The sequence below is a fragment of the Aplidium turbinatum genome, chromosome 16, assembly GCF_918807975.1.
Source record: "Aplidium turbinatum chromosome 16, kaAplTurb1.1, whole genome shotgun sequence".
Lineage (NCBI taxonomy): Eukaryota > Metazoa > Chordata > Ascidiacea > Aplousobranchia > Polyclinidae > Aplidium > Aplidium turbinatum.
Genome location: NC_137487.1, coordinates 21,383,367 through 21,394,095, shown reverse-complemented (window position 1 = coordinate 21,394,095; position 10,729 = coordinate 21,383,367). Strand labels below are relative to the sequence as shown.

General features: G+C 39.9%; 1 protein-coding gene across 1 annotated transcript; it reads left to right on the top strand.

Annotated features, from left to right (window-relative positions):
- Positions 1 to 587: 587 nt before the first annotated feature.
- On the top strand, positions 588 to 10,509 carry LOC145785695 (trimeric intracellular cation channel type A-like). The gene is made up of 7 exons (XM_082597390.1): positions 588 to 675; positions 1,395 to 1,494; positions 5,099 to 5,252; positions 7,164 to 7,294; positions 8,062 to 8,191; positions 8,986 to 9,106; positions 9,605 to 10,509. Exons 1-7 carry the CDS (start codon positions 658 to 660, stop codon positions 9,704 to 9,706), a joined length of 756 nt encoding a protein of 251 aa, XP_082453516.1. The 5' UTR covers positions 588 to 657; the 3' UTR covers positions 9,707 to 10,509.
- Positions 10,510 to 10,729: the final 220 nt, after the last annotated feature.

The following is a 10,729-nucleotide window of genomic DNA, read 5'->3' as shown; positions in this document are numbered from 1 at the left end:
AGGGGCGGATTCAGCAAGTAGTCCGGGGCGATTTCAACAAAACAGAATAATGTGTGGATATAAAACAGGGGTTATCAAACTGGGGTACTCGTACCCCCAGGGGTATGCGAGAGAAATTTGGGGGTATGCGAGCAATTTCATTTTACTGCCGTTGCTAACGATTATATGCCGATTGATATGCCTTTTATGCTTTATGTACAAATATGTTACCCACCACTCAAATTTGTTCTTGATAATGTTGCAGCCCTGGTAGAGTTTATTAGCCTAAAGCTTATCCACTTGGTTTGGAAAATAGAATTTTGATTTGTAAAATAACTTGAGTTATGTATTTTACTCCATGTTGTTGCCAGGTTAGGCCTTTATTGACGGCTCGCATATTTGTTTTCTTATTCCATTTTCAGTTTCCAATGCTATTGTTTTAATTTTCAAAGGGAAACCATTTTGGCCTGGCCTTCATGCCTATAATGCATTCAAAGTTTTATTTAAAGTTAATCTTCTTCACAAGTAGCTTTCTCTTCAAAATTATGCCACCGGAATTTTTAGTTTATGTAATTTTTTATTTTTTTTTGTTTTCTTGTTCATTTGGCAGGCCTATCTTCAAGTTACAGTTTGTTTTATATAATTTGTTGTACCTCAGTGTAAAATCGTGTCTCCATCATGGATGTCATTGAAAAGGTAAGGAAAAATTTTGATGTTAAATTTAATTTCAGGGGGATTTACCATCAGATTTTTCTTATATATGTATAACCTTGTTTTCTGACACACCTCTGAAGATATCTATCCTGAAGCATTCAGGGTGTGCACAAATCTTACAAAACTGTTTCAATCTTTCCAACCTCAGAGATTTGTTGTAACTTTTAAAATATGTTTTTCTATAGGCCATAATTTTCCTAGTCCCTAATTTGTATGTTGTTGTGTCTACATGTCATCATCATCTGATCAATCATGATTTGATTTTGTCATTGAGATATATTGTCGACCTCAATGGATGCAATGATGACCCTGGTATTATACAGTCATAGTATACTTTTTTCTGGTGCAAGGTGGACTGATTGGCTGTGTATTGTATGTTTAGATTTTGTTATTTTTGTAAAGCAATTATTGTTGTAAAACCTTATTTCTTAGTAAATGCACTACACTGATTCGTTTGTCATATTGATGAATCAAATAATCTTTCATCTTGATATAATTTATGCAATCGGATTGTCTGTTGTTTACTCCCTTGTAAAGCCACTCACAGAACTTTTCACAAAAGTAGATTCTTGTTTCTAATATGATTAAAGTACTGTTTGTTATGTGATTCAAATGGGGTTTGTAGATATACAGGGCTTAAGGAACAGCACTTTCCAACCATGACCCTGTATAATATATTTTTGTGCATCTTATTCTTCTAGTTATCCACTCGCTTCAGCAAAGAGTTTGTTCCCCTGATAGAATGGGAAGTTAATATTGCCTATCTCATCTCCATGGTGATCCTTGCTGCCAAGAGTGCAGGTAAGCGTCGTACTTTCTTGGTGGATGCTCATAACATTATAACATGGCACATCAATGCAAAATGAAGGGATTTGAACCTCAACTACAAGGCTGTGTGGCATCTGTAGTGTAGATTCTTCAACCCATGCCAATTCACACTTTATTCCTTTTGACGTTGTATCAATGTAAACTTACTGCAACGGACGGTAAGCTGAAATGCGTTTTTCTTTGTATTGGTCTTGTCAAACTGTTGTGATTTACAGATGGATGATCTGTCTTTGTATTTCTTAACTTTAGTACCAGTACATTGTTGGAAATCGTGGCAGAACATCAGTTTAAGAATTAGGCTTTGAGCTTTTGTTTTAAAGTCATACTAATGGAAAAACCTGACTTGGCGATTTTCCACGTTCTTTGTGTTTAACATGCTACCATAAAACAATTTTGAAAAAAATTTGGCCCCATTGCGGCCTGATCACCATTTCGCGCGTGCTTTTGTCTGAGCTTTCAAAACGGGAATGGGCTTGAGCAGCGAAGCGTGCGATTATGCAGTCTACGTCACCAGCGACTAGCAATCAGCTGATCGGGCAAGAGTTTTTATTGCGTGAGTTTCAAATGGCAGATCTTGTTCTTCAAACAGTAACTCAGCCTCTTTTACATAGATTTAACGTATTCAGGCCTTCAATCAATGTAAAAAAACAAGTTTTTGAAGGCAAATTCCACAAAGGCCTCTGAATCGATTTCAACTAGGCAATTCAGAAGGCGTGGAGTAATCAGCATTTTTTACATGGATTCAACGTTTCCAGGCCTTGAATCAATGTGAAAATTCTTGGAACGCAACACGTCTGAACTTTCCAACCAACGCGCGAAAATACTTTTGATAACGCTACTGCTGTCGCTGGTGACGTATTCTCGAGCAGTTTTCCATTTCTTGGTCATTTTGCAAAAAATAAAAAATAATTGAAACGCTGGACTTTGCGCCTTGCCAGCGCCATTGAAAACAATTTTTTTTCATTAATTTTTTATGAAATGTATTCTTGAGTGTTCAGTTTACGCATTTTAATGCTTAATTCCCGTTTGAAAATTTCATTTAGTATGCCTTTAAGATTATTTGGTGAATGCAAAATAACAGCACCAGCACCATGTAACCATCCACACAAAACAGAATTTTTATGCATGTTGATAATATAGGAGTTTGCCTTATTTGTTCGTTTTATATAATTTTTAAACTTTCTTTTTTTGCATGTGCTAGCTGAAGATGCTACTCCTATAGTGAAATCGATTCTTAATAAATTACACCAAGAGGTTAAATTGTGCAAATGCCAGCATTTGATGAATGCAAAATAGCAGCCCCACAGATTATTATTTTAAGTTGCTGTGAAGCCAAATCAAATTGTCAAATTTAAATTTAGCTTTTGACAGCTTGTCCAGTTGTTACTACCTGGTCCTTCTATGAACGAAAAGATTCTGTAACATCAGGTTCGATCTTAGCCTTCTTACGCATTTGCAGTTGGACATTCGCTGTTTGCTGAATAATTCTTTTCACTCAATAACATGGGCAACTGTCTCCTTCATGCTGGTCTTCTTCGTCTGTCCAATGGTCGAGGGCTTTGCCTTTTACCACTCTTGGCCTATGACTTTGACTAGATGTGTGGACAGATGTCGAGCAGCCATGTATTGATTGGCCATTCAGCTAACGCCACATCATAAGATGCGGCTGAGTGAGTACTGAGTAGGCTATGTCAGAAGCGACTGATCCTCAATGAGCTGGATCTTGTGATGATGCTGCTTTGTCTAATATTTGACAAAGCGTAGAACCATGTTGCTGCAATATCGCATCTGATTGACAAAACGATATAATGACTACAGGGCCTACAGGCTGCCACAAGTGTCTCGTGATGCACACTTATTGGATATGTGCCAACTACCAATTGATTGATTGATTGATTGATTCTTTATCCTCGGACTGGGAAAGCTTCTTGCAGAGCTTAATCCTGGCAGTTTCGCATACTTGTAGAGGCTTTGAATCACTGACGCAGGCCCGGTCACCGAGATTGACAGAGTGAGGTTTCCGATTGTTGAAGTCTTGTTGCCTGGGAACTATTCCATCCATTAGATGCCGCTGAATGGAGAGCAGTCCTTAACGTGCGTTGCTCAAGCGCACACCCCGAGAGTCGAACCAGCGCCGCTTGATCTTGAAGCTTCTTCGTTCCAGAAGTGACGCGCTAACCAATTGAGCTATAGGGGCGGACAAATCTTTTAACATATCTTTTATCATATCATTTTCATATCATATCATTTATATCATCTTCTTCTTAATATCATTTTAACATATCTTTAACAATCTTTTAATATATATATACAGTATTCATACCCAGCGGCGCAACTAGAAAAAATCAAAGGGGGTCGGCAACGAGAGAGAAAACCAACAATTATTTGCAGAAGCGGATATATCACAGTTAGATTGTTAGAATATTAGCCTAGTGTAAATCGACAGCGCATTGATCCAATTCTGTAATGTGCGAAGCGACCTTTTTCGCTGTCTGCGCTTGCTAGTCACTCTCAAAAAAAGTTTCCCGCGCTTTCGAAATTAGGCAGCAAATTGTTTGCTCTCCAGGCCCACATTTTAAAAACTAGTCCACAAGCTTAGGGCCTGGATACACGTCAAGTTTGACAAGATTGTAAAGAAAGTTTAATTGCCGTCTTTTTGATTACAAAATTATAAAATTGGTTTAAGAATGTGTGAAGTTGCGACCATACGAAGATTACAAATCAGACTAGCCTAAAGCCAGCTGCACTTTCGTTTTGTGGGTTAATAAGGTTGCATCCTAAATTAGCCAATTTACCAAATTCAAAGAAAGCAAAAGAAATCCTTTTAGTTTCTCCACCCTCATTCTCGTAATCCCAATCAAGACAATGGATTAGCTATTCTAGCCTGGCCTTGATTGCCTTATCTGTACCCGGACGAAATCATTCATTTAAAGCGATCGATACAAATTCAAGAAGAAAATTCTAATGTTTACAATCTCTAATATTATTTCTAATGTTTACTGTATGTTTCGTCTATTTGTTATAATCTTTTAATGTTTGTTTGTGTAATTTATAGGCCTAACTAAATTGGTTTTCATATTTGAAACATGATTAGAAAGAAGCTCACACAGTGACCCAAAGAAGGTTGGCCCAACTCTGGCTCTTTTTGGGCCACTGTGTGAGCTTCTTTATATTCCTGTGTTTTCGTTACGTTAATCCGAACCTTACAGAGGTACAATGTATTTACATTTGTTTTTATTCGACCATTGACACAAGTTTGCGTGAATGAAGGTCTTAATATTTTGTATTGCGGTTTATGCAACTTGAGCGTGAAACAAGTTTGGTATGCATAGAACGTAGCTTGAACTGACACACGTTAAGTAGTACGTAAGTCTCAGTCTAGTTAGTCGTCCCTCTTCTTGAAGTTGCAAATCTTAAAGGGGGCTGTCATGCCGACTAAACAGCCCCCAAGTTGCGCCCCTGTTCATACCACCTGTTGCGTATTGGGTTGTGTCAAATTTAGCCGTTAAATGGCCACATAGGTCAACACATCAAAGCTAGTCTTTAATATATTTGTTTTATTTTTACTTTGTTTTAGACAAAGACTGGCACAAGAAGAACCTCTTCTATTCTTACCTCCGAGCATTGTTGTATGTCAAAGGGAGCGACATCATACTGGCTCTCTGTATGGGGAAATCCCCTATGAAGGTCATCAGCAGCAACGAGACACTTCTCACTGTGTTCTTAGTTTGGTGAGTGATGATGTGCACTCTTGCAAGTCTTGCATTACCTGTGGGATTGGCCCCAGTAACTCACTTGGTTAAGTTTCCGGTTTGTGAACGACAGAGTGACAAGATTATCTAGTTTGACTCTCAGGGTGTGCACTTGAGCAACGCATTTATAGTAGGCTACTGCTCTCCAGTCTCTATTCAGCGGCACCTAGTGGATGGAATAATTCTCTGACAACAACACTTCAGCAATCGGAAACTTCACTCTGTCAATCTCGGTGACCGGTCGGCCCTGCGTCAGTGGTTCAAAACCTCAACAACAGAGGTGGCCAACCAGTCAGAGACCAAAGGCCTCAATTTTTATGTTGTATACCGCAAGAGCCACACGGGCATACATTAATGTTACCATGTCTCTCCTTCACTCAAACATATATTTTACAAGTCATTTAATATTATGCACGTTACCATACTTAGTGAGACTTTTGGCAACTCTTGTCTTAAACACTCCTCTTCAAATCTGGCTTGTGTTTTGTTGCTGCCAATTAAAGCAACTCGTTGACATGAGTGTCTCGATATCATGTGTATTAAGGTAGAAAGCACAGGCTCACGTTCACCCAAACACTGACAGTAACTTAAGTGCAGCCCATTTGACGTTGGGGTATTTCTCCATTGGTTCATTTATTAATAACTCAACGGTCTCTTCCCTTCAAACAGGTTTCAGTTCTTCCTCACAAAGGTTAATCATGTCCAACTCAGCTGTAGCCCCATTTGAGACCGGCGAGGCATTTAAACTGTCCTTCACAGAATTTAATGGATTAATAAGGAACAAAATCTGTGGCCTTTTCTGTCATAGATCATGGAACTAGAGCACAGATCGTTCTTGAGGGATTCATGCAGCGTTGCTTATGCAACACTTTGCTCAGCTACTCCGGGCGGTGTTAGTGACTGTATCACTGAGTTTTAGCAGAGTGACAAAGTGTGATAAGTCTCCATTTTGTAAATATGCTTTGAACAGCTTCAGTTTATGGACAAACGCAAACACGCTTATCATGAAATTCGGGTTGACCTACTCCTAGTTTAACAAAAAATGTCAAATCTATAAAAATAATCCACAGAGGTTCCCGAGTGCTCAGGATAGTTCTTGTTCTTTCTTGTGATGAACAGCTTCACGACATCTCAAAGCTGAAAGAAGCGAGAGAGTACCTGGCTTTTTGATAACCATTAGCCATCTTGCAGCTGAGTACACTGCAGCTCTTGATTCAACTTAGTGATAAGATTCTTAAACTGCCGGTGATTGAGCGCATGAGTGCGTTAGAGTTAGACGATTTCCATCACAGTCTTCAAGACGTTGTCCCAAAATAATATTTTAGATACAAGTTAGGCCTACTTTTTGTAGGCTGTATTTGAAAGTCGACTTATGCACAGTAGGCTATAACTCGCATATAAGAGCCTAAAAAAATCGGGAAAAGAGCGGCATGCGATCCGCAAGCTGTGGGTTGGCCGCAGGTCTGCTCTACGAATATGCGAAATTGTTAGAAATAAGTTCTTAAAGAAACTTCCTCAATCCTCAGTCCGATGATAAAAATTCAATCAATCTATTATTGCTTATGTCCGGTGGTTGGAAAATGATAAACGAAGCGCTTGGGAACAGCCAGGTGAGGTGTCCGCACCTACAGCCTTCAAGTAACATTTAACAACATTTTTTCGTAAAATATTTCAAACAAGTTTATCAGTTGAGTATTTTGCTTAAACTTCATGTGGCTGAAGGCGGTTGTCATTTGATGACGTAAAATCCAAGGCGAAAGACGCGCTGGTAGCACCTCAAGCTTGCTACTGTCATTGCATGGTCGGCAATCCCATCTCACTACGCGTCGCCTTTTGTCATCTTCGTCGTGCAATCCTTCATATAATAATCGTATTGTGACGTCATGACAGGTGGCTGGTTCTTTTCGTCCCGTTCGACATTTTCCATCGGCTCCTCTACGTAGAAGTCGGTGACGTCAAGCCAGTCGTCATCTTGCTCGGATTGATGACGACACTACGGCAGGTGCTTGCTGCCAGCGCAGGTTTGTTTCGTTATTTCTCGCTTGACTTGCTTCATATCCCGTCCAGTGGATAAGTTGGTTCGTGGTTTGCAACAACCAGAAGATTTCTAGTTGCTATGGTTACCTTGTCCTTGCCGGTAAAGTTGTTCGAAACAAAAATATGGCAGAACTTGGAAAGTTTTTGTTTTTAAAGAAAATTACTTTAGGATTTATATTTTGAAACCCAAACGATTTCAATATTCTCGGAACGTAGAAAACGCCGTGAAAGTGAAATGTACATTAAACCTTCACGCGCTGGTGATGGTGGTCTGGCCACATTTTGTCACGATGGTATCTGTGGGGCGATGTGCCTTAAACTAATTTAATAAAGAAATAAAACAGAGTAAACTCAGCGGTTATGCAATTGATTGAGTTTTGCTTTTAATTTAATAAAAGATATGAAGACAGTTTGATATAATTCAGGCACGTATTGGAACTCACCAATTGCAGCGATGTTTACACTTTTGAATAGAACTTTCGATTGAATTTACTTTCTTGCTAAATTATTCCTCATCACCAAGTCATGAGAACCCTGGTGTTTGCAACTTTGCTGCGGAATGGAACTATCCCACGCGCAGCTGTCCTTTTAGTGGGCTCAATGTTTTCTTAAGCAAAGTTACAATATTTTAAAATTTTGTTTAAAAGCACGAGTTAAAAATTTTCAGGCTAATTTTTTTGATCTGAGCATCTTTGAGGAAAGTTTAAATGGTCTCTGTAACTTCCGTGTCATTCCAATTTGTTGTTTTCAGGAGTGAACAACTCTTTGAAGCTCTACCCTGGATCTTACATCGCCATATTCATTGGGACACTGGCAGGAAACGGATCTTTGGTCGTCGCTTCCGTGTTTGGAGACTTTGCAAAGGCCATCAGCACCCACAAGTAAGGGTAGGGGGAGATCCACCATTGAAAGACAGAAAATATGCAAATGAGCGTCAAAAGACATACAAGTGATGGGATAAGAGGGTCCACAAGTAAGGGTTGTGGGGCCCACAAGTAAGGGATGTGGGGCCCACAAGTGATGGGATAAGAGGGTCCACAAGTAAGGGTTGTGGGGCCCACAAGTGATGGGATAAGAAGGTCCACAAGTAAGGGATGTGGGGCCCACAAGTGATGGGATAAGAGGGTCCACAAGTAAGGGATGTGGTGCCCACAAGTGATAGGATAAGAGGGTCCACAAGTAAGGGATGTGAGGCACACAAATGAATTATTAAACGCCAAGGAAATTATAGGGTATCCACAAGTGATGGGATAAGAGGGTCCACAAGTAAGGGATGTGGGGCCCACAGGTGGATTATTAGACGCCAAGAAAACTATAGGGTATCCACAAGTAAGGTGGAAAACAGGGTGGTAACAATAAATGAGAGAATAATGTGACAAACTCTTTTCAGCGTTTCATCAACCACAATGCCTGTGATCTTCAAACCCAGGAACTAGTGAGCCACGATATCTCAAAAATCTATGGCTTTTATGGCCGTCCTCAGACACCAGCTTTTCGAAACGACGACTATCCACAGACGTTTTGAAGCCTCCCACGGTTTGCCAGCATTTCTCCTATATTCGTTTGCTGGCATGTTGCCTCCGCTTAGTAGGCCACTTGCTTGTCTCAGACAAGTTAGCGACTGAAATGTGCGATATTTGAATGAAACCACGTCATGAACTCTTCCTCCTCACAGGATGACCACCGTTGCTTTCGTATCGGCCTTAGTCCTCACTGTATCCAAGCTCCTCCTCAAGGACATCATATCTGCTCCTTTGGCTCTCGCTGGCTGCGTTGCTTTCGTCTTATTGCTGGAGGTAAGTTTTTAGCAAACCAACTTTTTGATGAGATTGAGAATCGAACCAACCCCCCTCGAATCTTTCAACGTGGGGTCACATTTACAAACTGATCAACTTAGATGACAGTTCTGCGTGTTTGGTTGGATACAAACCCAATCACTTTGTGACTTGCCCTGTCCGCTCGCCGCGCGATCTCAAGGAATGTCATTATGATAATGATGATTTCAATATCATCAGTATGATAGAGTTTCTGTCCAAGAGGGTGACATCATGGTCTTTATTGATGTGGACCTTGCGGAAGACAAAGGAGGATCTCATTGCGATCTGTATGAAGCAAACGTTGCGCTCAGCTTTGAGCATTCTACATTCGGCTTAAAGTTCATCCAGAGCGGGAGGAATTCGTTTCATGAATCTCTCCTGCTCGAGAATGATCTTTCTGGTCAATATTGTTTGTTTCGTTTCCTTGTGGAGACAATGGAACCTTTCACAATCGCTTGTTGTTGTGCATGCTTCCAGTTGTTTGATGCGTTCGGCCAGAAGATCGACATCTTTCAACCGATCTACGAATTCATCCGCCGCATCGTGGTGACGTGCGACCTGCTGAACTTCGACGACTAGTTCGAGCCGTGGAGGAGGCTCCCAACGGACTGACAGACTATTGGATATTTGTGACTGTTTTATTCTGTTTAATGAAATTTATTTTAAATTTGATCAATTTTATTTCGTTTTAATCAAATGCTGATCAAGCTTAGCCAGATAACTTGTAAATCGAACCCCAGCATTTTGTTCCAGCTGGGTAGTAAATTTTATCACAAGACCGCTAAATGTCTTTATTTTAGTGTATTTTTACTGCAACAATCCGAAACTCGCTTAAGTGACTTATTGATAGCACAAAGCAGTGTTCTAATTTCAGAAGTAGAAAAGTAGTAGAAACATTCTTGCTTGCTATTTCTTATATTCTTAGATTTCTTAACCAAAAGTGAGCTCCTTAGAACAGTGGTTCTCAATCTTTTTGTCTTGGCGGACTCGTCACTAATGTGAAAAAAGAGCGAAATATCTTCCTGCTCGTTTCATCTGAATCACATATATCGTGTATAATCCTGTAGCTAGGCCATATCTTTCAGGCAACACGCCTGCTGTAGTGTGCGTGAAGTAATCTTTAATTTGTTTTTACAAAAAAGTAAATTTGATAACACGAAAATTTGTTGAAAGTTGTCTAAAAGAGATTTTTTATTTTGTGTTTATTTTTTTTGTTTCTTACGTTGAAAATTTAAGAAATTTTGTACAAGTTTTAGAAAATTCTGCGTTTTTTAATCATTCAAGTGACTTCCTGATGAAGTGAATAATTCGACTAGAAATTATTTTTCTAACTGCCATTACCATGTAGCAATGTTGTAGTTATGTAAATACATGCTGCTATCTCTACTATGTCTCCAGGGTGACTATTGCGGTTTCGCTACTCAACATGGCACAGTCAGTGGGCACATGAGTGGCCAACAAAAAGCGGAACCAAGGACCGATGGTTCAGTTCTCGGTGTGCGCAGTTAAGTAGCACGTCATGGTGGATGGGAAAATGTAATCGCATCAGCCGGCATCAGCATAGACGCAAAGTGACGACTTTGGATCGGGGGAAGAAATTGG

What these genes read in the sequence shown, in the direction of transcription:
- LOC145785695 (XM_082597390.1), top strand. An exon ending in AAGGCCATCAGCACCCACAA is followed by an intron (nt 8,192 to 8,985) that starts GTAAGGGTAGGG and finishes TCCTCCTCACAG; the next exon opens with GATGACCACCGTTGCTTTCG. An exon ending in CTTTCGTCTTATTGCTGGAG is followed by an intron (nt 9,107 to 9,604) that starts GTAAGTTTTTAG and finishes GCATGCTTCCAG; the next exon opens with TTGTTTGATGCGTTCGGCCA.